Source organism: Mauremys reevesii, linkage group 1 (assembly GCF_016161935.1).
Source record: "Mauremys reevesii isolate NIE-2019 linkage group 1, ASM1616193v1, whole genome shotgun sequence".
Classification (NCBI taxonomy): Eukaryota; Metazoa; Chordata; order Testudines; family Geoemydidae; genus Mauremys; species Mauremys reevesii.
The window spans coordinates 62017217-62041226 of NC_052623.1; the positions used below are offsets into that span (position 1 = coordinate 62017217).

At 43.6% G+C, this 24010-nt stretch overlaps 1 protein-coding gene across 1 annotated transcript in view; it reads right to left on the reverse strand.

The window, feature by feature from the left end:
• LOC120403759 (histone-lysine N-methyltransferase SETDB2-like) overlaps positions 1 to 24010 on the reverse strand; it is an 88208-nt gene that overhangs the window by 43297 nt on the left and 20901 nt on the right. The window contains exons 8-14 of the mRNA XM_039535404.1: positions 23479 to 23648; positions 22791 to 23019; positions 18415 to 18511; positions 17221 to 17329; positions 16035 to 16369; positions 13657 to 13745; positions 12054 to 12167 (exon numbers count right to left, since the gene is read on the reverse strand). Coding sequence (XP_039391338.1) covers positions 12054 to 12167; positions 13657 to 13745; positions 16035 to 16369; positions 17221 to 17329; positions 18415 to 18511; positions 22791 to 23019; positions 23479 to 23648 — 1143 coding nt within the window. The remainder of the gene's footprint in view (positions 1 to 12053; positions 12168 to 13656; positions 13746 to 16034; positions 16370 to 17220; positions 17330 to 18414; positions 18512 to 22790; positions 23020 to 23478; positions 23649 to 24010) is intronic.

Here is a 24010-nt window from a genome sequence, read left to right on the forward strand (position 1 = left end):
TGTCTGGGGTTCAGCTGGAGCTGATAGAGGTGGCGATGTCATCTGGGTCCCTCTCTGGCCCCGTCTAGTCAGGACATCTCTCAGGAGTAGAATGACAAAGGCCTGGGGTCCCTGGAGATGGTGAGGCTTCCTTCAGTATTCTCCATCTGTTCTTATTGTCCCTCCCACCTCAAGTCTCTTTCTTTAAGGACCCAAAAAGGGAGTGGTGGGCAGTACAGTCCATCCCCTCATTCATTTGTCTACAATTAGGCCTAGTTTCCAACACACCAGTTCATTAATTTCTAGACCCACAATTTGTTTACCAAGGATGATCTCAGCACAGTCCTTGGGTTATAGGAGTAGGCTTCTTTGTTTGGACTAATTCAGTTTTTCAGTCTGGTTTTCTTGCACCTGTTCCCAATAACAGTTTTATTATAGGTTACTGTGACACATTATGATCTTATACTCACTTATTACCATTGAGCCCACAGTTAGGGTAAATTTGTAGACCCAATTATCAGAACAGGTCAAACAAACAAATTCCTGTAATTCCTCTCCTGTCATCTCATAATTCATCTAGCTTTTGCAAGCCAGTGCCATTTTCAAACTGCTGTCAGGCAGTGTGGAGGGAATAATGCTGAGCACCACTATCCTGATGGTTATAAATACACATAGCGGTTGTGCAGCCAGATGGCTTTGGATGACTTGGGAAATAGCTATGGCAGTGCCAGAGTGATATAGGATGAGGAAGACAAAATCTAGTAGTTTCTTCTGCATGAATTTTTCCTGGAGGGCTTTACTCAGTAGACTGCCCCTTCTGGGCTTGGTCAACTAGCACTGATTGTTGGAATAGGATAGTGATGTACAACCGGGATGACAAGCATTGGCAGCAGAAGTTCAGGCTGACAAAGGCCACTTTCCTTGAAATCTATGCAGCACTCATGCTGGAGCTGCAGGGGTGGTACACCAATATGAAAGCTCCCCATCCGTATGGAGAAGCGTGTGGTCATTGCTGTCTGGAAACTCACCATTCCTGATTACTACTGGTCAGTAGCTAACCAGTTTGGTGTTGGCAGGTCAGCTATCGAGGAAGTTGTCATGGAGGTGTGTTCTGCTAATCCCGGTCAGAAAGCTTGGCAATGCACAGAAGGATATTGATGGATTTGCGTGGCTGGGGTTCCTGAACTGTATGGAGGCCAATGATGAGATCCAAGTGCCTATTCTTTGCCCCTTACAACAGGCCTTGGAATTCATCAACAGAAAGGTATTTTTGCATGGTGCTACAAGGTCTGGTTGATAACAGTGGAAGTTTCAGCAATATTGATGTGGAGTGATCTGGAAAGGTCCATGTTTCTGGGATCTTTAGAAATTCAGGCTTATTTTCTGCACTGAGAAGTGGAAATTTTGCTCCCATAAGACCGCAATGAACCTAATGGCCTTTTGATTCCTACTGTCCTTCTGGGAGACCTAGCTTAGCATTGTTTCCCTGGCTTGTGAAGGCTTTTCCTGGACAGGGAGCTATTTACATATATTGTAAGTAGCTGAAGGATGTCAGTGGAATGTGCATTTGGAAGACTGAAGAGAAAGTGGAGCTGCTGCATGAGGAGGTTGGGAGATGCTGAACACGATCTGCCTTGTGTGATAGCTGCTTGCTGTGTTTTGTACAACATCTGAGAGCAACGGCGAGAGCGTCACTTATGGACATTATGAACAGCCAGCAAAGTCTCTGCTAAATGCTGCATCTGGTCAGGGATATAGGGTCAGAGATACATTGTGCTCCTGCTTTGAGGCTAGGATTTAGTGGTGAAAATATATACACCTTTATGTAAGGATTTTATTATAGAACCATAGAAATGTAGGGCTGAAAGAGACCTTGAGAAGTCATGTAGTCCATCCCCCCTGCGCTGAGGCAGGAACATGTAGACCTAGACCATCTCTGACAGGTGTTTGCATAACTTGTTCTTAAAAGCCTCCAATAATGGGGATTCCACAGCCTCCCCTGGTACGCTATTCCAGAGCTTAACTATCTTTGTAGATAGAAAGCTTTTCCTAATATGTAACCTAAATCTCCCTTGCTGCAGATTAAGCCAATTACTTATTGTCCTATCTTCAGTGGACATGGAGAACAATTGGTTGCTGTTTTCTTTATAGTAGCCCTTAACATATTTGAAGGCTATCTGGTCAGCCCACAGTCTTTTCTCAAAACTAAACATGCCCAGTTTTTTAAACTTTCCTCATTGGTCAGATTTTCTAAACCTTTCATAATTTTTTGTTGCTCGCCTCTGGATTCTCTCCAATTTGTCCACACCTTTCTTAAAGTGTGGTAGCAAAACTGGACATAGTACTCCAGTTGAGACTGACCACTGCTGAATAGAGCAGAACAATTATGTCCCGTGTCTTTCATATAACACTCCTGTTATAGAATATTAGGGTTGGAAGAGACCTCAGGAGGTCATCTAGTCCAATCCCTTGCCCGAAGCAGGACCAATCCCCAACTAAATCATCCCAGCCAGGGCTCTGTCAAGCCGGGCCTTAAAAACCTCTAAGGAAGGAGATCCTACTATCTCCCTAGGTAACCCATTCCAGTGCTTCACCACCCTCCTAGTGAAATAGTGTTTCCTAATATCCAACTTAGACCTCCCTCACTGCAACTTGAGACCATTGTTCCTTGTTCTGTCATCTGCCACCACTGAGAACAGCCGAGCTCCATCCTTTTTGGAACCCCCCTTCAGGTAGTTAAAGGCTGCTATCAAATCCCCCCTCACTCTTCTCTTCTGCAGACTAACCCCTGTTCCCTCAGCCTCTCTTCATAAGTCATGTGCCCCAGCCCCCTAATCATTTTCATTGCCCTCCGCTGGACTCTCTCATTCTGTTAACTTTTTTGACTGCTGCAGCACATTGAGCAGATGTGTTCAGAGAACTATCCATAATCACTCCAAGATCTTTCTTGATTTTAGACACCACCATTTTGTATGCACAGTTGGGATTATGTTTTCCAAAGTGCATTACTTTGCATTTATCAATACTGAATTTCATCTGCCCTTTTGTTGCCAGTCACCCATTTTTGTGAGACCCCTTTGTAGCTCTTCACAGTCTGCCTAGGACTTAACTATCTTGAGTAATTTTGTATCATCTGCAAATTTTGCCACCTCACTCAACTCCTTTTTCCAGGTCATTTATTAATATGTTGAATAGGATTGGTCCTAGGACTGACCCCTGGGGACACCACTATTTACCTCTCTCCATTCTGAAAACTCATCATTTATTCTAACTCTTTGTTTCCTATCTTTTAAACAGTTTCCGATCCATGAGAGGACCTTCCCTCTTATCCTATGACCGCTTACTTTGCTTAAGAGTGAGTGACCTTGTCAAAGGCTTTCTGAAAGTCTAAGTACACTATATCCACTGGATCACTATTGTCTACATGCTTGTTGTCCCCCTTAAAGAATTCTAGTAGATTGGTGAGGCATGGTTTCCCTTTACAAAAACCATGTTGACTCTTCCCCCACCAAATTGTGTTCATCCATGCGTCTGATCATTCTGTTCTTTACTAGAGTTTCAACCTGTTTGCCTGGTACTGAAGTTAGGCTTACCGGCCTGTAATTAACGAGATCACCCTGGAGCCTTTTTTAAAAAATTGGTGTCAGCTGGGATTTCATGCTTCTGAAAAACCTAGTCACATTTGTGTGAAGAAACAAAACTCACTAAACCCTCCACTAGTGTTCCATACTCTCCCAGTGCCCCACAGAATTCTCAGCCAGAGCAGCTTGAAATTCAGAGGTATTCCCATTCTATCTAGAGCAAGCCTGAAGATGTTTGAAACACATTGTTCTGTGACAAGCAGCAAGAGATATATTTGTTTGTATGTGCCCCCTGGAATCACAAGGCCTGTCCCTTTCCCCAGAAGAGTATCTGTGGCACACCTTTACAATGCCTAGACTTTTACAGATGCAGAGTCACAGAAGACTGCAGTGCTACTATATGTAGTACTGTTCATTTAGTTATATCCTCTGATCTCTAAGGCTATGTCTACACCAGCAATTGAATGACAAAACTTTTGTCTCTCAGAGGTGTTAACCCCCCCACCCCCGAAAGACAAAAGCTTTGCTGCAACAAATGCCAGTATGAACAGCACATTGTCGGCAGAAGCGTTCTACTGCCGACAACGCAAATGCCGCTCGTTGCGGGGTAGAAGTCTTTTGTCGGCAGGATAGCTGACAAACAGTGGCTACACTGAGTGACTTTTACCGGCACGGCTGTGGTGACACAGCCATGTCGCTAAAAGCTGTGTAATATAGACATAGCCTAAGAGTCTAAAGAATATACAAACTTTTTTAAACATCCCCATAGCTGTTTCATACTCTAGGGCCTTGTCTACACTTGCAACAGTGTGTAGGGTACATGCAGTAATATGCTACAGTGAAAAGTAGGCTGTGTCCACGCAGCAGCGTGTAGCTACATAGTGGTGAAAGGCTCTGGCAGGGGAGGAAGCACGGAAAGTCTGCTGGAACCCTTCCCTTCTATTCTACCTCCTCCCTACCCAAGCCTTTCACACTGTTGGAGCTTTTCATGGTGGCTGGAAAAGGTTCTGGCAGCAGGGTGGCAGTGAGATACTACATTGCTAAAAAGAGCAGCATAGACATGGGAGGCACTGCTTGGGCATATACAGAACTGCACAGGATATACACCTTAAGGTTCTGGTGTGTCTGTATTCTATTCACCTAAGCAGTGTCTCATCATTTACACTGCTATTTGTACTCATGCTAGCTAGATGTACAGTGTCTATTCTACAAGCCACCTAGCCTCGTTGTGAACAATACTGTCTCAAACAGATATTTGTTGTTGGGCAGACAGACCCTGGAAATGCATCTCTCCATTGAAAAACCAAGAGACTTTTCTAAACTCAATGTCAAATTAGACACCAATTAAAATTTAAAGGGACAAGATGAGTGAGGTAATCTCTTATTGGACCAACTTCTGTTGGTGAAAGGCAAGATTCCGAGCTGCACAGAGCTCTTCTTCAGGCTGCAACATTACAAATTAAAATTTAAGGCATTTCTAATGGACTGCGACTCCAATTCTGGAGGACTAGGTAACTGAAGTCAAGCACTGATAACTCAGGCATTCGCAACTCCACATCTCAGGCTCAGTCCTCTGGAAAAACTTTCCTGCCTAGTGTAAAAAGACACCTCTAGCTGCTCCTTTGCCCAACTATCTGCTTATGCCATTTACAAATCAAGATGAGACCACAATAACTGGAGTTATCTGCGCAAATGGGTGATTGTATGTGTTGCAGGAGTTAACAAAATCCCTGGGCATTTTGTTGTCTAGAGTTATCAAAACACATGCAAGAGCCAAATACAGTCTCCTCGCACCCGACCTGGGGCCACCAACTTCTCTGAGGCAGAACTTAGAGACTGTTCATTCTTTCCTTTACATTTTAACCCTCTGAATGCAGTGCTCTATATGCTTGTCACAAAACTCAGAGTGATCATCCTAGGATGCATAACCTCAATAAAGACCTGCCCAAAACATTTCATTTTCCTTTCCGATATAGAAGAGAACATATTAATTTCTAGATCTAACACAATCATGGTGGTTCCAAAAACCATTATAGGTTTAGCCCATCAGTCCTTCACCCTAAATGCCTGAGAGAAGAGAGCTTCTGCTTTTGCATGTACTTATACAGCCATCAGGTTATATCCCAGGAGTCAGCAACCTTTCAGAAGTGGTGTGCCGAGTCTTCATTTATTCACTCTAATTTATGGTTTCATGTGCCAGTAATATATTTTAATCTTTTTAGAAGGTCTCTTTCTATAAGTCTATAATATATAACTAAACTATTGTTGTATGTAAAGTAAATAAGGTTTCAAAATGTTTAAGAAGCTTCATTTAAAATTAAATTAAAATGCAGAGCCCCCCAGAGCAGTGGCCAGGACCTGGGCAGTGTGAGTGCCACTGAAAAATCAGCTCGTGTGCTGCCTTTGGCAAACGTGCCATAGATTGCCTACCCCTGTTATATCCAGTTCTCTTCCTTTATTTTAAATATCGGAAGGTTCTTTCCCCATCCCTGCCATCAGAAAGCAGGGTTAAGGTGTGTCTCTAAAATTTAGCTTTCAAGAAAGAATTAATTTGAAAGTGAGGTGCTATGCACATAACTTTGATAGGAATTTAACAAGTTTGAGTTCAGCCAGAGCTAAGGAGGGAAGTTTCAAAATATATACAGCTGTGAAGCAATCAAGGCTGTTTCATGCAACCTGAGGTGGTAAAGGGCACAGCAATACTATTTACTGGAACACACAGGCCTGCAGTCTTATTTAGCAACAGACAAACAACATTATTCTAAAATAAATTCACAACCTACTAGTTTACAAAATCCTGAGGAATGTGGCATCTGCCTTCTCCCTCAGCTTCTGCCATACAAAGAACAGCTCTGGGAGAAGTCCAGGATGCTTACCTGGTATGTCTGGAAAAGCCTGCATACAGCACAGTGAGAGGGGCTGCTGAGCCATGGTCTGATTATATTCTTTTTCTGCCTTAGAATTCTGAGGGTGATTCTGCCACAGCTGGCTAAGTGCCTCTGTCTCCTCAGCCTCTTCTTCAGGAGTCAGTTGCTCTGACATCTCATCATCACTGATGTGGAACCACCCAGAATGATCTTAGCCTTTTTTGCAACCGCATCACATAATTGGTTCTATATATTCAATTTGTGATCCACTATAACCCCCAGGTCCCTCCGCACCTAGCCAGTTATTCCCATCTTGTATATGTGCATTTGATTTTTCTTTCTTAAGTGTAGCACTTTGCACTTCTCTCTATTGAATTTCATCTTGTTGATTTCAGACCAATTCTCCAATTGATCAAGGGCCTTTCGAATTCTAACCCTGTCCTCCAACATGCTTGCAACCCCTCCCAATTGGTTTCACCTGCAAATGTTATAAGTATACATGCTTATCCAAGTCATTAATTAAAATATTGAATAGTACTGGACCCAGGACAGATCCCCATGTGACCCCTCTAGGTACATCCTCACAATTTTATAGTGAACTATTGATATATACTCCTTGAGTATGGTTTTTCAACCAGGTTTGTACCCACTTTATAGTAATTTAATTTAGACCATATTTCACCAGTTTGTTTACAAGAATGTCATGTGGGACTGGGTCAAAAGCTTTACTAAAATCTAGATAAATCATATCTGCTTTCCCTCTATCCACCAGGTCAGTAACTCTGTCAAAAGAAGGAAATTAGGTTGGTTTGGCATGATTTGTTCTTGAAAAATCCATGTTGGCTATTATTTATCAGCCTATTATCCTCTAGGTACTTACAAATTGATTATTTAATCATTTGTTCCAGGTATGGAAAGTCGGTTGTGACTGGTCTATAATTCCCTGGGTCCTCCTTGTTCCTCTGTTTAAATATAGGTACCATGTTTGCCCTTCTCCAGTGCTCTGGGACCTCACCTGTCCTCCTTGAGTGCTTTCCTCAGTTATGCTTTGTGCAATGCTTTTATGCAATTTTTCAGCCAAGTTACGAATAAATAATACACTTAGTTGTAAATAATAAAAAACTTCATTGAACACAGAGTACATACTTAAAACCAGTGGAACTGTGGCAAACATGCCTGAAGTACTGAGTGCAACCATGTCACAAACATGTAGGTGGGGGGATTGTGACTGTTCTTAATGTCAGGTAGCATGATGAAGGAAGGGCTTGTGTATAGTAGTTGAGGAAGTGGAGGGGTGCTCCCAGTATGCAGTGTTCACAAAGGGCTGCAGGATGTGGCTAAGTAGGTTGGAATGTTGGCCACAGTGTTCTCCAGCAGAGCTGTCTGTATCATTTCCAGTAGCTATGCCTGCATGTCCTTTCCTTTGTGGATGTGCTTGAGCCTGTTCCTTGTCTGCCTCTCCCGCCTATGTATCATGCTGAAGGAAATCTTCCCTTTCACTCTTCAGTCTTCTCCCTCTGCTGGCATGCAGCTCCGGGGCACTAAACTTGTCCTCCTTTGTCTCCTTTCTGCGCCCCCCGAGATTTTCCAGACATTCAGACAATGATAACGTTCCTGTTTGTGTAGTGTATTGAATGCTAGGAGAGCAGAGAAAGCGCACAAGTCGTTCTAGTCTATCAATGCCAACAATGATAAAATGTTGCTTTTTTCTTTATTTCGGGATGCCAGTCCCTTGGCCTTTTCCCAGTCTGGGTGAGCTTGGAGGTGGTAAGACATTTTCCAATTTAGTTCTGCTTTGTTTGAAACCCCTGTACAGGTGCTGGATTGATGGCGGGCAAGAAGCAGCAGGAGGGGCCACACTAGTAATTGCATGTGCTTCTCTGCAGGCTGTCCTTACGATGGAGGATGTTATCCTGAGCTATGTCACTAAAAGGCAGAGAGGGAGCTTGTTCACAATGGTAAGGGGCAAACCGGAAAGTTATGTTGTGCTCCTATATACCGGCATGGTTCCCCCACCCAGACCAGATGGTGCAGGAGTGGAAGGGCAGCCCCAAGAAAACAACATTGCCTGGCAGGGTGCTTTTCAATATAGAGCACTATTTCTGCCTTATGTTCTCTGTGATAACACTAGCAGATCAGCACGACGTGCACTGCAAAATAAACAGTCTTTTGGAATAACTGTCTTGAACCCAAATGGTTAACAATGCTGAGGTTGTGATTAAAAACAGCTGTGAATGCCTTGTAATCGCTGTTCACTTTGAACTGTCTCTAGCCTGGGCAATTTACCTCCTAAAATGTAGGTAAAAGCACAGGACATTGATAAACTGTCTCCTAAAGTGCACGTTAAGGGGATGGGAGGAGGGGAATGGGATACAGTAAAAGCTGAGTAGGCAGAGAGGGACTCCTAACTTTCATCTGTGTAACGTTCCTCAGAGCTGAAGAGCTCTGGGCAGCTCAAAAGTTTCTCTCTCTCACCAACACATGTTGGGTCACTAAATGATATCACCTCACTGTCACACACCTTATCTGCATAACTTGGCAGTGACCAGAAAAAAGCTGTTGTTTAAATCCCCCTATTCCCGTAGTTCTCAAACTTTTTTACTGGTGACCCCTTTCACATAGCAAGCCTCTGAGTGTAACCCCGCGTATAAATTAAAAACACTTTAAAATATATTTAACACCATTATAAAAGCGGGGTTGTGGTGGATGGTTGAAAGCTGCTACCCCCACTCTCCCATGTAATAACCTTATGACCCTCTGAGGGGTCCCAAACCCCAGTTTGAGAACCCCTACCCTATATGATTGTATTGTAGAACAACATATTACTTACTGGAAGAGCAGCAAAGAATCCTGTGGCACCTTATAGACTAACAGACGTTTTGCAGCATGAGCTTTCGTGGGTGAATACCCACTTCTTCAGATGCAAGTGGTGGAAATTTCCAGGGGCAGGTTTATACATGCAAGCAAGAAGCAAGCTAGAGATAACGAGGTTAGTTCAATCAGGGAGGATGAGGCCCTGTTCTAGCAGTTGAGTGAAAACCAAGAGAGGAGAAACTGGTTCTGTAGTTGGCAAGCCATTCACAGTCTTTGTTTAATCCTGAGCTGATGGTGTCAAATTTGCAGATGAACTGGAGCTCAGCAGTTTCTCTTTGAGCTCCAGTTCATCTGCAAATTTGACACCATCAGCTCAGGATTAAACAAAGACTGTGAATGGCTTGCCAACTACAGAACCAGTTTCTCCTCTCTTGGTTTTCACTCAACTGCTAGAACAGGGCCTCATCCTCCCTGATTGAACTAACCTCGTTATCTCTAGCTTGCTTCTTGCTTGCATGTATAAACCTGCCCCTGGAAATTTCCACCACTTGCATCTGAAGAAGTGGGTATTCACCAACGAAAGCTCATGCTGCAAAACGTCTGTTAGTCTATAAGGTGCCACAGGATTCTTTGCTGCTTTTACAGATCCAGACTAACACGGCTATCCCTCTGTTACTGGAAGAGGTTCTTTTCCAAGCACTGTCAGGCTGGGTCTCGGCTTGGGATATGGAGGCCATCTCTGGCCCTGGCTTGGGGTTCTCCTGTCTGTGTACACAAGACTCATAACTGAAAGTTGTTTGGCATTCTGGAGTTAAGTAGGCCATAGCTTATTCTAACATATGCAGCCTTATGTAAATGGGTTGAGGGAGAGGACAAGCCCAGCCTCCCTCCTGTATAGCTTGGTGAATATCACAAAAGCACTCACTAAAGAATGTCCATGACACATACTGTCCATACATACCCATTCCCAACCATTTTAATTTACATGACTTCTCTCCATTCATTAATCTAATCTGTGTCATATTGTCTATTCCTGTGCCAGCCTTCTGCATTCTTTACACCATAGGCAGGAAATCAAATAGCATTTTTTTTTTTTTAATCAGAGGGGCAGCCGTGTTAGTCTGTAGCCACAAAAACAACGAGGAGTCTGGTGGCACCTTAAAGACTAACAGATTTATTTGGGCATAAACTTTTGTGGGTTAAAAAACCCACTTCTTCAGCTGCATCTGAAGAAGTGGGTTTTTTACTCCTCGTAGCATTTTTCTTGTATAGTGGACTGGTTGTGAGGCATCATCTTGTTCTACCACCTGCTAGCAGAAACAGGGGAATCTTTATTCTCCACTTGTAATGGCCTCGTGATGTTCTAGCTGCTTTATTAGTCACAGCTGTCTTTACCTAAATACTGTCCACTTTGGCTTAGTATTAGCAACATCTTGCGACTGGTGGTAAAGTTGTCCCTTTCAACTTAAAAGGATCTTTTTTACAAGTCTATAGGCAAATATCCCTCTTAGGAAGGTTATCTTTGAAGATGCCTTTTTCATTACAGGATTTTCTGTTAGACTCTTCCTCATAGGATAGCTGTAATTAGGGGATTTATTTTTTTCTCATCTTCTGAAACTATGCAGGTCTTGATACCCCACTGAGTTTTACTTTACGTACTATAGTAAAGTGTCTCACTGCTGTAACTATAACTTTTGAAAAACATTCTATTTCAAATTTAGGCACAATGGTTTCCAACAGAACCTCTCTTCCCTTCCTGAGCAGCACAGCCAATGCCTGATTGTTCACTGTAGTGTTAAAGAATGGCACCTAGCCACACAATAATTAAAGATGCAACGGAGTTTCTGTTTACAGGGGCATTTTCAATTTGCTGTAAAATCCAGATAGCTTACGCAGGCTACCTTGAAAAAGTATGTGCAGTATCAGGAGCAGGGGTACAGTGTGTGATGCAAATTTGGGGTCATTCAGTCAAGGGACTACCAAGATAGAGCAGGTCCCACAAATGGCCCATTTTTAAAATCACTAGATTCTTATAACATTTTTTGTGCACAGTTTAAGAACACACTGTGACAAGAATTCACACAACACTGAAATCCCTGAACTTCCCCTGGACCAGGAAGAGCTTCCAGCAAGTCACTAGTTGAAAATTATTACATATACTGTTTAGCTCTAGAAAAAAGCAATTTTGGCTCAAAGGCATACAGTGCTGAGGGCTGACTCAGAGCTAAAGTGCTCAGACCATAAGTTATTCACTCACAAAATACCTTGATGCCTAAGGGAAGGTGCATAGACCCAGCTTGTTTCATACTTATGACTCATAATAGACTACAACGTGTACTAAATAAGCTGCAGAAGATGCTACAAGCAGTCAAACACAGCAGATCTTTCCATATTTTCTCCAGAAATTCCAATCAATGAAAAATAAAAAAACCCAAATGACTGAGGCTGTTGTATAAACATTGCTTTGTGTCTTATTAGATAATGCCACTCACTTCCATTTTTGAATCAGAAAAAACAAGCCCAGAGCAAAGAAATAGCCTAGATACAGTTTTATGCTTTTGCTTATGACAAACACATTTCACGTTTCTTCTGCTACATACAAAAAAGCAAGCAGTGGCGCATTTAAAAATAATCAGATTCACACATCTCATCAGCACAGGCCCTTTACTTGGAAGGGATTACATCAGTCTAGCGCACAGGCTTGTATGAGTCCACTGGAGAATTGTAATTCTGCTGCACGCAGTATAGTCCTTTCTTGCAAGTGAATTTCAAATTTACATGGACATGGTGGTAGTTGTAAACATTTGTCTATAATATTTTTTTCCTACACTTCTGAACCCCACACTGACAGGAGATCTCGGTCTCTGGCATGCTTCCAGCTTCATAACCATAATCCCACGTGAGTTCGGTTCCAGCTTTCACATGCCTAGGAAACAAAACCACTGTCAGTTAATATATTAGTTAACTGAATCTACCTCTGTGCTGTGTTTGCAATTTGCCACCAACTACTTGCAGGGAGTTCCTGAAATAGTGGGGTGAAGGGAGGGTGGCACAGAGAGAGCTGTGAGGGGTGCAGGTGGGAAATGAAGGGATGCAACCAGGAGCCCCTGTTGTGTGCAATGTGCTCTGCCTCAGAAGCAACAGTGTGTGCAACCCCCTTGTGAATGTTCTATTAGAAAAACCTAGGACAGGGGTCGACAACCTTTCAGAAGTGCTGTGCCGAGTCTACATTTATTCACTCTAATTTAAGGTTTTGCGTGCCAGTAATACATTTTAACATTTTTAGAAGGTCTCTTTCTATAAGTCTATAGTATATAACTAAACTATTGTTGTATGTAAAGTAAATAAGGTTTTTTAAATATTTAAGAAGCTTCATTTAAAATTAAATTAAAATGCAGAGCCCCCTGGACCAGTGGCCAGGACCTGGGCAGTGTGAGTGCCACTGAAAATCAGATCGCGTGCCGCCTTTGGCACACGTGCCATAAGTTGCCTACCCCTGACCTAGGATGTGCTAAGACTTATCAGGTCCTGGGATCTGGGTTGCAGAGGTCAAACACAACTTTCTCTGATGTCTATGTAAATTCAGCTAAAAATCCGTATAAGTGTCTGAATGGCAGTAGTAGTCGTCTAGTCTCACTAACTATAGCGTATCATCAATCAAACCCTGGAATACCATACACTGGATATGGAGATCGTCAAGTCTACACGGCAAAGAGAAATCCGCGGCTGGCTCATGCCAGCCGACTCAGGCTTGAAGGGCTGTTTCATTGCTGGGTAGATTTCCAGGCTCGGGTGGAATCCTGACCCCTGGGACCCTCCCACCCCATGCCTGTTAGTATACACAGCAATGAAACAGCCGCACAGCCCGAGCCCCGCAAGCCCAAGTCGGCTGGCACGGGCCTGCCGTGGATTTTTCTTTGCTGGGTAAACATAGCCTTTGTGGCCTGCAAGAACTCCTGCAGGATAGGTTTTAATGTAACCACATTAGCTCTTTGGAATGATTCTGTCTAAGGACTGCAAGACCTAGGGTAATGACAGGTTCCTCATGCTGTCTCTCTGAGCCAACCACTAGAAAAATATATTAAAAGGAACAGTTATTTTTTGTGCAGTGAACAGAATGCTTATAAATGGTTGCCAGCTGACAGTTCCGAAGACAAGTCCCAGACTTCCACAGAACAGGTACAGCACTGGAAGCCGCAGGGCAAGCTTTCCCCACACAGCACTAGAGAAAAATCTCTCTTGTGGTGACTATGTAGTTTAGTTCCCTCACCCATTCAGGCCTTGGTCTCTGATGAGATCACCAATAAGAATGTGGTTTTTGTCATCGGGACATTTGTCTACTGGAAAATAATGCAATACTTTTCTAACAGTTTTGCTTTGAATGAACATAAAAAAAAAGAAATGATAGTTCCAACCTGTTTGTGAAGAATGCCACCCAAGGGAAATTTCTGTTGTGCGTCTCTACAAAGACACTCTGTACAAAGAGATTTGGCCAACAGCTATGCTGTGAAACAAAATAATTGATCTAAAATTAATCAGTAGGATGCTCAGTCTCTGGCTGTAGAATGTTTGTATGTCCCCCCACCCCAAACATTTGTAACATGCTTAAAAAAAGAGAAAAGACATCCCCACTGCCACTCTTTCATCACCCACATTTAGCATGCAGCAGTTTTTGCTATAATTAGGTCACTTTGAGGGAAGGAATATCTCCAGCATTTCTAAAATAACAATTTTGTCTAGAAAAATCACAATCTTTTGTCAATCTGCACTTAAATAGTTTATGGTGAGATTTTTCTCTCTTTATCTGACACAGGAACAAAAGTCATCACCATCAATAATAAATCAAAAATGCTACGCTGTCAGATAAGAGAGCAATCTTTGGGAGCACATACATGAATAAAATCATGAGTGATGTTGAGAAAGTGGATAAGGAAAAGTTATTTACTTATTCCCATAATACAAGAACTAGTGGTCACCAAATGAAATTAATAGGCAGCAGGTTTAAAACAAATAAAAGGAAGTTCTTCTTCACGCAGCGCACAGTCAACTTGTGGAACTCCTTACCTGAGGAGGTTGTGAAGGCTAGGACTATAACAATGTTTAAAAGGGGACTGGATAAATTCATGGTGGCTAAGTCCATAAATGGCTATTAGCCAGGATGGGTAAGAATGGTGTCCCTAGCCTCTGTTTGTCAGAGGATGGAGATGGATGGCAGGAGAGAGATCACTTGATCATTGCCTGTTAGGTTCACTCCCTCAGGGGCACCTGGCATTGGCCACTGTCGGTAGACAGATACTGGGCTAGATGGACCTTTGGTCTGACCCAGTACGGCCGTTCTTATGTTCTTATGTTTAAAACAATTCCAAGCGTGTGGAAATTGCCAGGCAGACGTGAGGCGTGCTTACAGTTAGGGAGGGTTGGCAGGATTCTATTTACATAGTTAGGTACCAGTAAATATTGATTTCACGTAACACACAGAAATGGACAAAAAAACATCCGTCAATGGCTGCCTCTCTCAAGCTCAGTGCCTGCAGGGATCCAGTGTCACTGGCCCCACAGCCATGCAGGGAGCCGTCTGCATCTCTACTGTCACGGCCCAGAGTACAGGGCCAGCCTCGGGCAGGAGCCGTTCAGCAGCAGGGAGGCCTCCTCGCAGCCCAGGCCAGGGGTCTTTGCTCTGCCCCAGCAGGACCACAGCCTGCACCTGCAGGGATCAGGTGTCACTGGCTTTCAGCTGTGCTGGATGCCCTCTTCAGCTTCGCTGCCATGGTCCCATTCACTCACTCATCCTGCTCCTCGCAGCCCTGGCCTGGGGCTGGGCCAGGACCATAACATCCCTTGCGCCTGGGCATCTCAGGCCCCTCACCTGCACAGGGAGCCCCCTGCAGCCCTGCTATCAGCACTACACTAACCCCAACCCCCCTTAATTTCTCACAACTGAAAATTAAAATGGTTAAAAATTGAAAAAAGCTTAAATAAAAATTGATAATCAATCGTCAAAATTACAAAAAAATAAAGCTCAAATTCAGCGAAGCCTAGTTAGAGAGAGACACAGGTGTGTGCACACGAACGGTCATGTGACAGGTTATCATTGTCTCTGTTCTATATTAAGGAGCATAATTTCTATGTTTGTGCGGATTTTGGCTTGACATACCTATAAATGCCCCTGGGAAAAACAAGGCCAGTGCTATGCGTGTGCAGATGAAAGTTTGTAGTACTCATATTGCTGGGAGCATTTTGAAAATTCAATCAATTGAATTAAATCAATTGGCAGAGTTATTGGGTATATACCTAGACAATGTGGATATCTACACAGCACTGCCTAGAACAGCCAGGTCCCCTCTCAGCATGTGCTAGGTTGAGTGTGAAACCTGGGAAGGATTCTTTAGTAGAGAGTTTTTACATCTGTACAGGTCAGGAGTAAGGATAGAAATTTCACACAGCATTATGTAACATATCCCTGAATTGACACAACCGACAGTTTACAACAGCCTCGGAACATGGATGGGGCTGAAAGGAGACCTGCAATCTAGTCAAGCATCCAGCCCACGCTCTGTTCCAGTGTAGCACCCAGTGGCAAGGCCATTCAACATGCAGCAAGGAAACAGAGAATCCTCATCATCTAGGGTTATTTAATTTCCTGCCCCAAAATAAAAGTACACACTGCCCATCCTGGGAAAAGAAAAGAGTAGAATTTTGCAAAACTCATTAAGACCTATTGTTTGTGCAAATAAGCAATTTAAAAAAACATTAAAGTGATTTAACAGCACACACATTTACCACTTTTACTTACATTAAGAAATCGGCCTACATTTCCTTCTTTTGTGGCATCCAATAAATAAATATTGTCTTTATTAGAATTCTTCAGAGGTGTCTCATCACCACCTGTCTCCTCATTACAAAGAGGATCTTGTTTGGACCTCTGATTTTTTCCCTCTTTGAAGTCATCTCTTTGGAGTAGGCCCATGGACTGTTTCATAACATGTGCATCCTCTAGCCTGGCTGATTTACCACCTCTAGCATCTTCTGGAGATGGCCTTTTTTCTTTAGATTTTGCAGTATCTGTGGTGCTTGACTCAGATTGCATGGCCTCCTCATGTTCTCCTACCTTTTGCTGCAGGTTGGGTTCTGTCAACAGAAATTTCAAGAGATCAGAAGAACATGTTATTTGTTTCCATCAACTGAAAATGACACAGCAATGATACTAAGGATAACATTGCAAACTTAAATGCGTTTGGCTTACTTGCCCCTAAATACCCACCCGCTCAATTTCTTGCTTCCCATGTCATTTCCCATAAATGCCTACTTCCCCCTCAGTGCTTGGAACAGCCCCCCAAACCTTGTGCATGATCCAGTCTCTCCCCACACCCGTTTCAAATCTTTTCTCAGAACTCACTTCTTCCAGCTGGTATTTTATTGCCAACCTCCACCTGCATTCTGCACAGCATCTCACATTTTAATAAGATGCTACCAAGATGCATATTCAACAGCAAATGTTTCCCAGGATCTTTTACAGCTGTGCTCTTCTTTCTCCCACATCTCCCTGCCCCTCTTTGCTTATTGCTAACCATTGCTGTGTCATGCCTAATAAATAGCCCGATTCTGCTCTTCGCCCCCCAAACTTCCACTGGAGGCAGCAAAAGTACAGGATGCTTACTACCTTTCCAGGAGTGCTCAGATCTTACAGGATCAGGCCATTACACTGTAGACTACTTAGGACAGGGAACTTTTATTTATCTTTAAATTCTGAGTCTTTAAGCACTATCCACATCTATGATGTAATAAGTAAAATTGAGTGGCTGCTAAGGCTTATTGGTAGGGCACACTAAGTGCTATACAGATAATGCCACTGTAGTCAGAGATATGGCATTTGAACAGGTTTGCACACATTCAAAGATTATTTTCTACAGTGCAACTGTATCACCTGACTGGGCACAAGTGTGCTAACCAGTGTAATATTTATAACTCTGCAAACCTACTTTCCTTTCCTTTCTTGGTTCCAGTGGTTAGTTTCGTTTTGGTTGACTGCTGGGGCTGACAACTATCATCTTCATCTGAGCTGGCATCATGCACCAGTGTAGCAATTCCCTTAAAAGAAATAAGGTTGTGAGGAACTGTGTTCTATGTATCTCTGCATCAAGAGCCAAAGACAACTGGGCTTTAAGGCCCTGGAGTTAAAGTTTCAAATCTACTGTAATCTGTTGTTTTGACCGAGTTTTAGGAGGCTCAATTCCAAGCCTAGACATCATAATTCAGAATTATTCAGACAAGCCTCCCAGAACGTAGGCCCCAATTCAGCAAAACATTTAAGCATGGGTTTCACTTTAACTCCCACTGATTTCAATAGGATTTAAGCACATGCTTAAGTGTTTTGCTGAATCAGGGTCTAAGCTAGCTCTGTATGCGGAGTTAACTGAAATGGACTGGGTCAGCAAGATTCCTCCCCTTTCAGTACAAACCAGTGACTAATCATGGGACTTCCAATACTGTCTGTTCCTGGTATGAAGCTCTCATACATGTTGCTTGAATCAGCTGTGAAGCTATCACTCACTGATACTAGCATGGCCAACTCAAGTGCGAGCAGGACCTCCTCTTGCGCACATGTCTGGAGCGGATACTTCCTGCCTCTCCATATTAGATCATGTGGCAGATCAAATTCTCCAGTCTGTGCCGTAGCAGCAGAGCATAAGACCCTGACCACTAGTGAAGCAAGGGATGCTATAGCTTTGAGTTTGGCTCCCAACAGTGTTTATCTTTTCCTCTCCTATTTCATTAGTTAGGAGGCACATGGAAGATGTTGCAGTTGCAGGGAGGAGAGACAGTTGCTTACAATTCGAGGGAGGGTTGTTTCCTGAAGACAGTCCTGGGGGCTGCGTACATGTACAGGGAAGGAAAGTGAGGAGGCCGTGAGAGCATTTAGTGCTAGTCTCAGAGACAGCTCAAGGAACACAGACTGTGCACATGTTGGCAGGGAGATGGGGAAAGGGACGGGGCCAGTGCCAGCAGCAGGCAGGGCTGTATTGCAGAAGTCCCATGATAGATGCAAGTAAGAAAGGCTGTTTAAAAAAAAAAAAATCTTGCCAGGTGTACTGATATAAGGTCATAAATAACTGCCTTCCCGCTTCACTGAATATGTATCATTCTGAATACAATCTGTTATTCTGCATTTTTACCAGTTTTAGCCGGCGAGTCTGAAGAATAGAAGTTCTGGTTTTAGGCCTAATGGCTGGGCTTCTCAGATTCCTTGGATTATAGCCATAGTTCTGAACCCTGCACAGAGATGAGAAAAGGATTTTATGCAAAACTAAAGACCGATAAAAGAACTCTTGCAACACCTACTTCGCTAATATTTTCCTGTTTGTAAAGAACAGACTGCAAAGCCTGCAGTCGATACTTAGTAGAAATCTTGTGGCAGTTTTGCCCCAGCAGAGACTGCAGGTTTTGGCCTCACTGATATGCAGTCCATCATACACTGCTCATGCTTTGTTGTTAAAGGAGACTGAGAGTTGCTTGTATATCCCACAGACATTTTAAAAACAAACTGAATCAGTTCTTCCTTAATGTTCCTCTCAAGAACCAAATTCTATCTATTCATCCATCTAGATTCTTGTACCATGCTCATCACTGAACTAAGAGTATCTACATTCAGGGTTCTGGGTTTTCCCTGTTACAGCTGTTAATACCTCAAACTGGAAGGCACAATTTGCGAGGAGAGAGACTGTAAACATACCACTGAAACAAACAAAATCCTACAAAACCTAAAAGAACCGTAACTCCCTGTGAGGGGGTGTTCACCCCACACTTGCCCTGAAAGGGTTAATTCAGACTAAGAAGGGGGCTAATTAACCCAATAGGCCATGGCTGAGAGGAGTCAGGTGGCCAAGGAATCCCCTGACTGAGTGAGGGAGCCCAGCTGAGGAGGAAGGAGCTGGGTTGGGGCTATAAAGGCAGGCTGGAAATTGGCAGCAGAAAGGGACTGCTGGAAAAGTCTGCAGTCACTCCCTGGGAGAAGGGGAGGTGCGTTTGGCCTGGCCAGCCCACAGAGGGAGGAGGCCAGGAAGTTAGGACAGGGCTCAGGGAAAGGCAGTAAGGTCTAGAAGGGAACAGACCTTGGCTGCTGGCTAGAGGGTCCCTGAACTGGAACCCAGAGTAGAAGGTGGGCCCGGGTTCCCCTGCTAGCCACTGAGGGAGAAGCACTACGAGGCAGTGAATGGGACGACTGCCTAGGACTGCTGGCAAGGAAAGACTTTCCAACCCCAGAAGGGGAAACCATTCAGTGACCTGGCCGGAGGGTCAAGTCACAAAGAGATGGAGTGAGAGAGGGGCCGCAAACTGGCAGAGAGAGACAGAGGGACGGCTAGCAACCGCGGGAAGGGGTGCTGACCTGATCAGCTATTCCCCAGAGTGACCAGGAGGAGACGCCATCCTAGCAGTGAGTGGAGCACCCTGGCACACTGCCTTAACAGCGGGGAAAGGTAGGGAGACAGGATATGACCCTTAGAAATTAAACTTTTTATTCACAGTCAGCTTTGGTTTAATATTATGAGCCATTTACATTGCAGAAGCATCTACAGGCATCAGCTAGGATGCAGTTGTATTGTGCTAGTCACCTGTAGGATCATACAGTAAGTGACAGTCTCTGCTCCAGAAATCTTATAATTTTATCAAATTAATATAACCCTACTCCTTATACAGAGGTCATGATTTTTCCTGTGCTACAGATGTAAGCAAACAAATATTATCCTTTTAGATTTCTTTAAGATTGTGGGACCTTTATTAAGTTCAGAAGCTGAAGTGATACAACATATGCAGTGGTATGTGGATTACAGTCTATTTGTCCTGTACAACACAACCTGTATTCATGACCCCTATGCCAATCATGCTAATGGTCTCTCATGATCCCTGGTCCGATGGTTTATTTTTGAAAGATAAAAAAAAAAAAAGGAGAAAAGAAAAGAAAGAAGTGCTCCCTGCCGGTAGGAATTTAACACAGGAGTTTGAATCTTTCTTATTCTAAATACTGGAAATAATCAAGTAAAATCTAGTATAGTGGTGCAGTAAATGTAGCTTAAAAATGGTGTTTCCTGTACCTTTTAATATGTATAATAGTAGTCAAATTTGGCTAATCACTGATAACTGTATAATTTATACAGTGATCCATTCCAAACTGGATTAAGTGTTGTGGTATTGAAAATGCAAGTCTGAATATGGACAATTGGCTTGGTTTGTGGAATTGGCGTGTGTTAGCTTTGCTATCAATTTCATAGTTGTTATAGTTTGTGAATACAAATATTATGTATCTGAATCACTTGTGATTTGCTCCAGCCTACCTCACAGACCTTCTCTCTCTACTCCCCTCTCTGACTCGCCACACAGTCTTGACCATGTTACTACAAAAGCCTTCTCTCCTACAGCTCCTGCAGTTTGGGACCAACCATCCTCCTTCCTGTAGCTTTCCACCACCTTTCATCTCACGACTGAAAATATACACATGCAGTCACTGCCTTGCCCACAATTCCTGATTTACTGCCTGACCCAAGTGTTTTGAGAGACAGTGTGCAGGGAAGATTCCATACAAAATATTGGTAGCTGTTTTAAAGAGCTGGTTATCTGAGGATCTCAAAGTGCTTTATGGAGCCTCACAATAAACCTTTATCATGAGGTAATAAAGATTTGCACCCACTATATGGAGGGGTAAACTGAGGGAGAAAGTTTCAGAGGTCACATGGCAGGCAAGGAATAGAATTCACGAGATCTGACTTTTGGCTTTTTCCTGTAAAGACTACATCATGCTGCCTGCTAAACATGGGTGGTGGGTATAATAGGACAGGGAAGGTTTAACCTTCCCTGACACAGCCACCATTGACCCGCCGCCGAATACCTGGGCCATTGTGACCCCGCCCCTTCCCCTCCCTGTTCCACCCTTTTCTCAAGGTCCCCACCACCTGCTGCTGCCTGGTAAGTCTTCCTCCACTCCATGCCCCCCTCTCCAGAGGTCCCCACTGCTCACAGCATCTCTCCTCTCCTCCACCTCCCTCCCCCGCCAGGGTGGAGGGGTGAGGAGGGACATGGTGAGCAAGGTGGTGAGGAGGCAGGCGGCAGGGGGTTCTCGCAGTGGGTGGGTGAGGAGGTGAGCGGTAGGAGGGGTGAGGAGGTATGCAGTGGGTGGGTGGGTGATCTGGTGAGGGACTGGGTGGAGGTAGAGTGAGGAGGGACATGGTTTTGCGGGGGGGTGTCTCACGACAGGACACTGCAAGCGGGGAGAGGGCAGGGCCGGTGCAGAGCAGGGATAGTGTGTGTGTGGGGCCGCATGCAGAAGAGGCGGGGCAGGGAGCTAGCCTCCTCCAGGAGAAGCTTCACCAGCCACCCATGCTGCCAAAGTAACAAGTTTACTTTACAGACAAGCCATCGTTTGTTTTTGGAAATTCTCACTGGCTACTAAGGCTCCCAAGATGAGCTCCCCTCACTGAACACACTATTACATCTCCATGAAACTGATTGCAAGACTGGGGCCTTATGCCATGTATACACTATAAAATTAAATCAACCTAACTGACATCGGCATTCAGTCATCACAGTAGTGACATCGCTTTTACATGTCTACATGGTGTTCCTTGTGTTGGCGGTGCACATCCTCACCGGGAGCACTTGTATCGATTGTACTGTCAGTGTGGGGCATTGTGGGACACCTCCTGAAAGCCAGTTACAGTCAATGTAAGCAAGGCAGTATCTACATTGTGTTATCGTGACCTAACTATATTGACCTAGATTCTATGCCGCTCGTGGACATGGAGTTATTACTTTGGTGGGAGTGAAATTTAAGCACAGACACTTCCATAGTTAGGTCAACGTAAGTGCCTTGCACTGAACTAACCCTGTAGTGTAGACCAGACCTTAGTCTGTTGCTACAAAGTTCAAAATGGTGAGAAGTGAAGGGTTGGGAGAACAATTAGTGATTAATTTAAAATACTGCATGGTTGGAGAAAATTATGAAAGTCATTGCTCCCTTTTCAAATTAACATAATGAGCTATAACCATGAAAGCTCAAGTACAAACATGTATTCATTCAGGAGACTAATGTGATTCCTGGAAAATGCCAAGAAAGTTTCAGATGGGTTGGGAATAAACTTAATTCATAGAAACAATTGTGTCCTGCTTGAAGAAATATCAGAAAAAATAAGTTTAAAAAAATATGAAAAAGGCTGCTAGGTTGGACACATTCAAGTTCCACTGTGGGTATTGCTCTGGGATAAGAATGGCCATACTGGATCAGACCAATTGCTCATCTAGCCTGGTATCCTGTCTTCTGACATTGGCCAATGCTAGATGCCCCAGAGGGAATGAACAAAACAAGTAATCATAAAGTGATGCATCCCCTGGTGTCCACTCCCAGCTTCTGGTAAACAAAGACTAGGGACACCGTCCCTGCCCATCCTGGCTAACAGCCATTGATGGACCTATCCTCCATGAACTTATCTAGTTCTTTTTTGATTAGTCTATAATAGTAGCATACCATCATCTTTACCTTAAATCTGCTACTACAACTTACACAACTGGTTTATATTCATCATCCGCAGGCTGAGATAAAGTTTCACACCTCCTGTTAATGCTGTCTTTACCAGTCTGGACAAGTTCGATCTCAGAATCTGAACAAGCAGTGTCCAGTTTTCTCTTTACTGAAAGTGAGCTGAGGCTTGTGTCATTCACAGCATCCTTCTTTTCAGCCTCATAATTGACATCTCTGGTTTCCTGAGGCTCAGCTCTGCTCATTAACCTGCCTAGAAGAAAAGCAGAAGGTTTTTAGTTTAGTCCATGTTCACTCTGACCCACCTTGCAGTTATATTTTTAGGAGGGGCAAGGCCACTATTTGTGAGTGTGAAATGCAAACACCATTCATTCAGCGAGGCAGCTGTCCTTGTGGAATCTAGCACAGAACAGACAAGCTTGTGAGGCAAGGGGTAGTACCTTTGAGACAGTAGTCTCAGAAATCTAGCCTTGGAATGGTCTGAGTGCTTGGCTAGCACCACAAAATTACAGTTGTTTTCTAAGCTTTTTTCTGTTCTTTGGTGCACAGTGAAAAGCAGATTTTATGGACATATCTGGCCTCCCAATCCAGCATATCCCGCTCACTGCTTGGTTCTGAAAATGCTGCAGTTTGCAGACCTCTAGGAAGGGCTCCACAAAGTACAGCTTGAGAATGACAGTGCTAGAATCTTTCAGGCATTGTTTTATGTTACCTGAATAAGTGCAAACAAATGTTCCTTTGTCAATATCGTCTAGACAGCGGACGCCCCAGCCCTTCCGGTCTGTGTTGAACACCTGCAACCGAACTTGGATGCCATGCTGTGCTACTCTGTTCTGACACCTCATTCTGTCACACTTGCACAATAAGTTGCATTCGTAAATTCTGCCAGAAAAAAAGAAAAATGAAATAAAAGCAAATAAAAGAGCAGCTCACTGAAAAGACAAAGACACCTGGTTAGAAAAGAATGGGCAAATCACTGCACTTCTAGAGTTTAGCCTTCCCCAGTCCTGATTGAACACTTACAAGAGTCCATCAGATTTTCAGGGATGATAGAGTTACCAGATAGCAACTGTGAAAAAACGGGACTGGGGTTAGGGGTCTTAGGCGCCTATATAAGAAAAAGTCCCAAAAAATGGGACTGTCCCTTTAAAAATGGGACATCTGGTCACCTTCAGGGATGAGTGAGAAATATATACCATAGTTATATTACTTAAGTGAGCTATGCAGCATAGATTCTGCAGCCT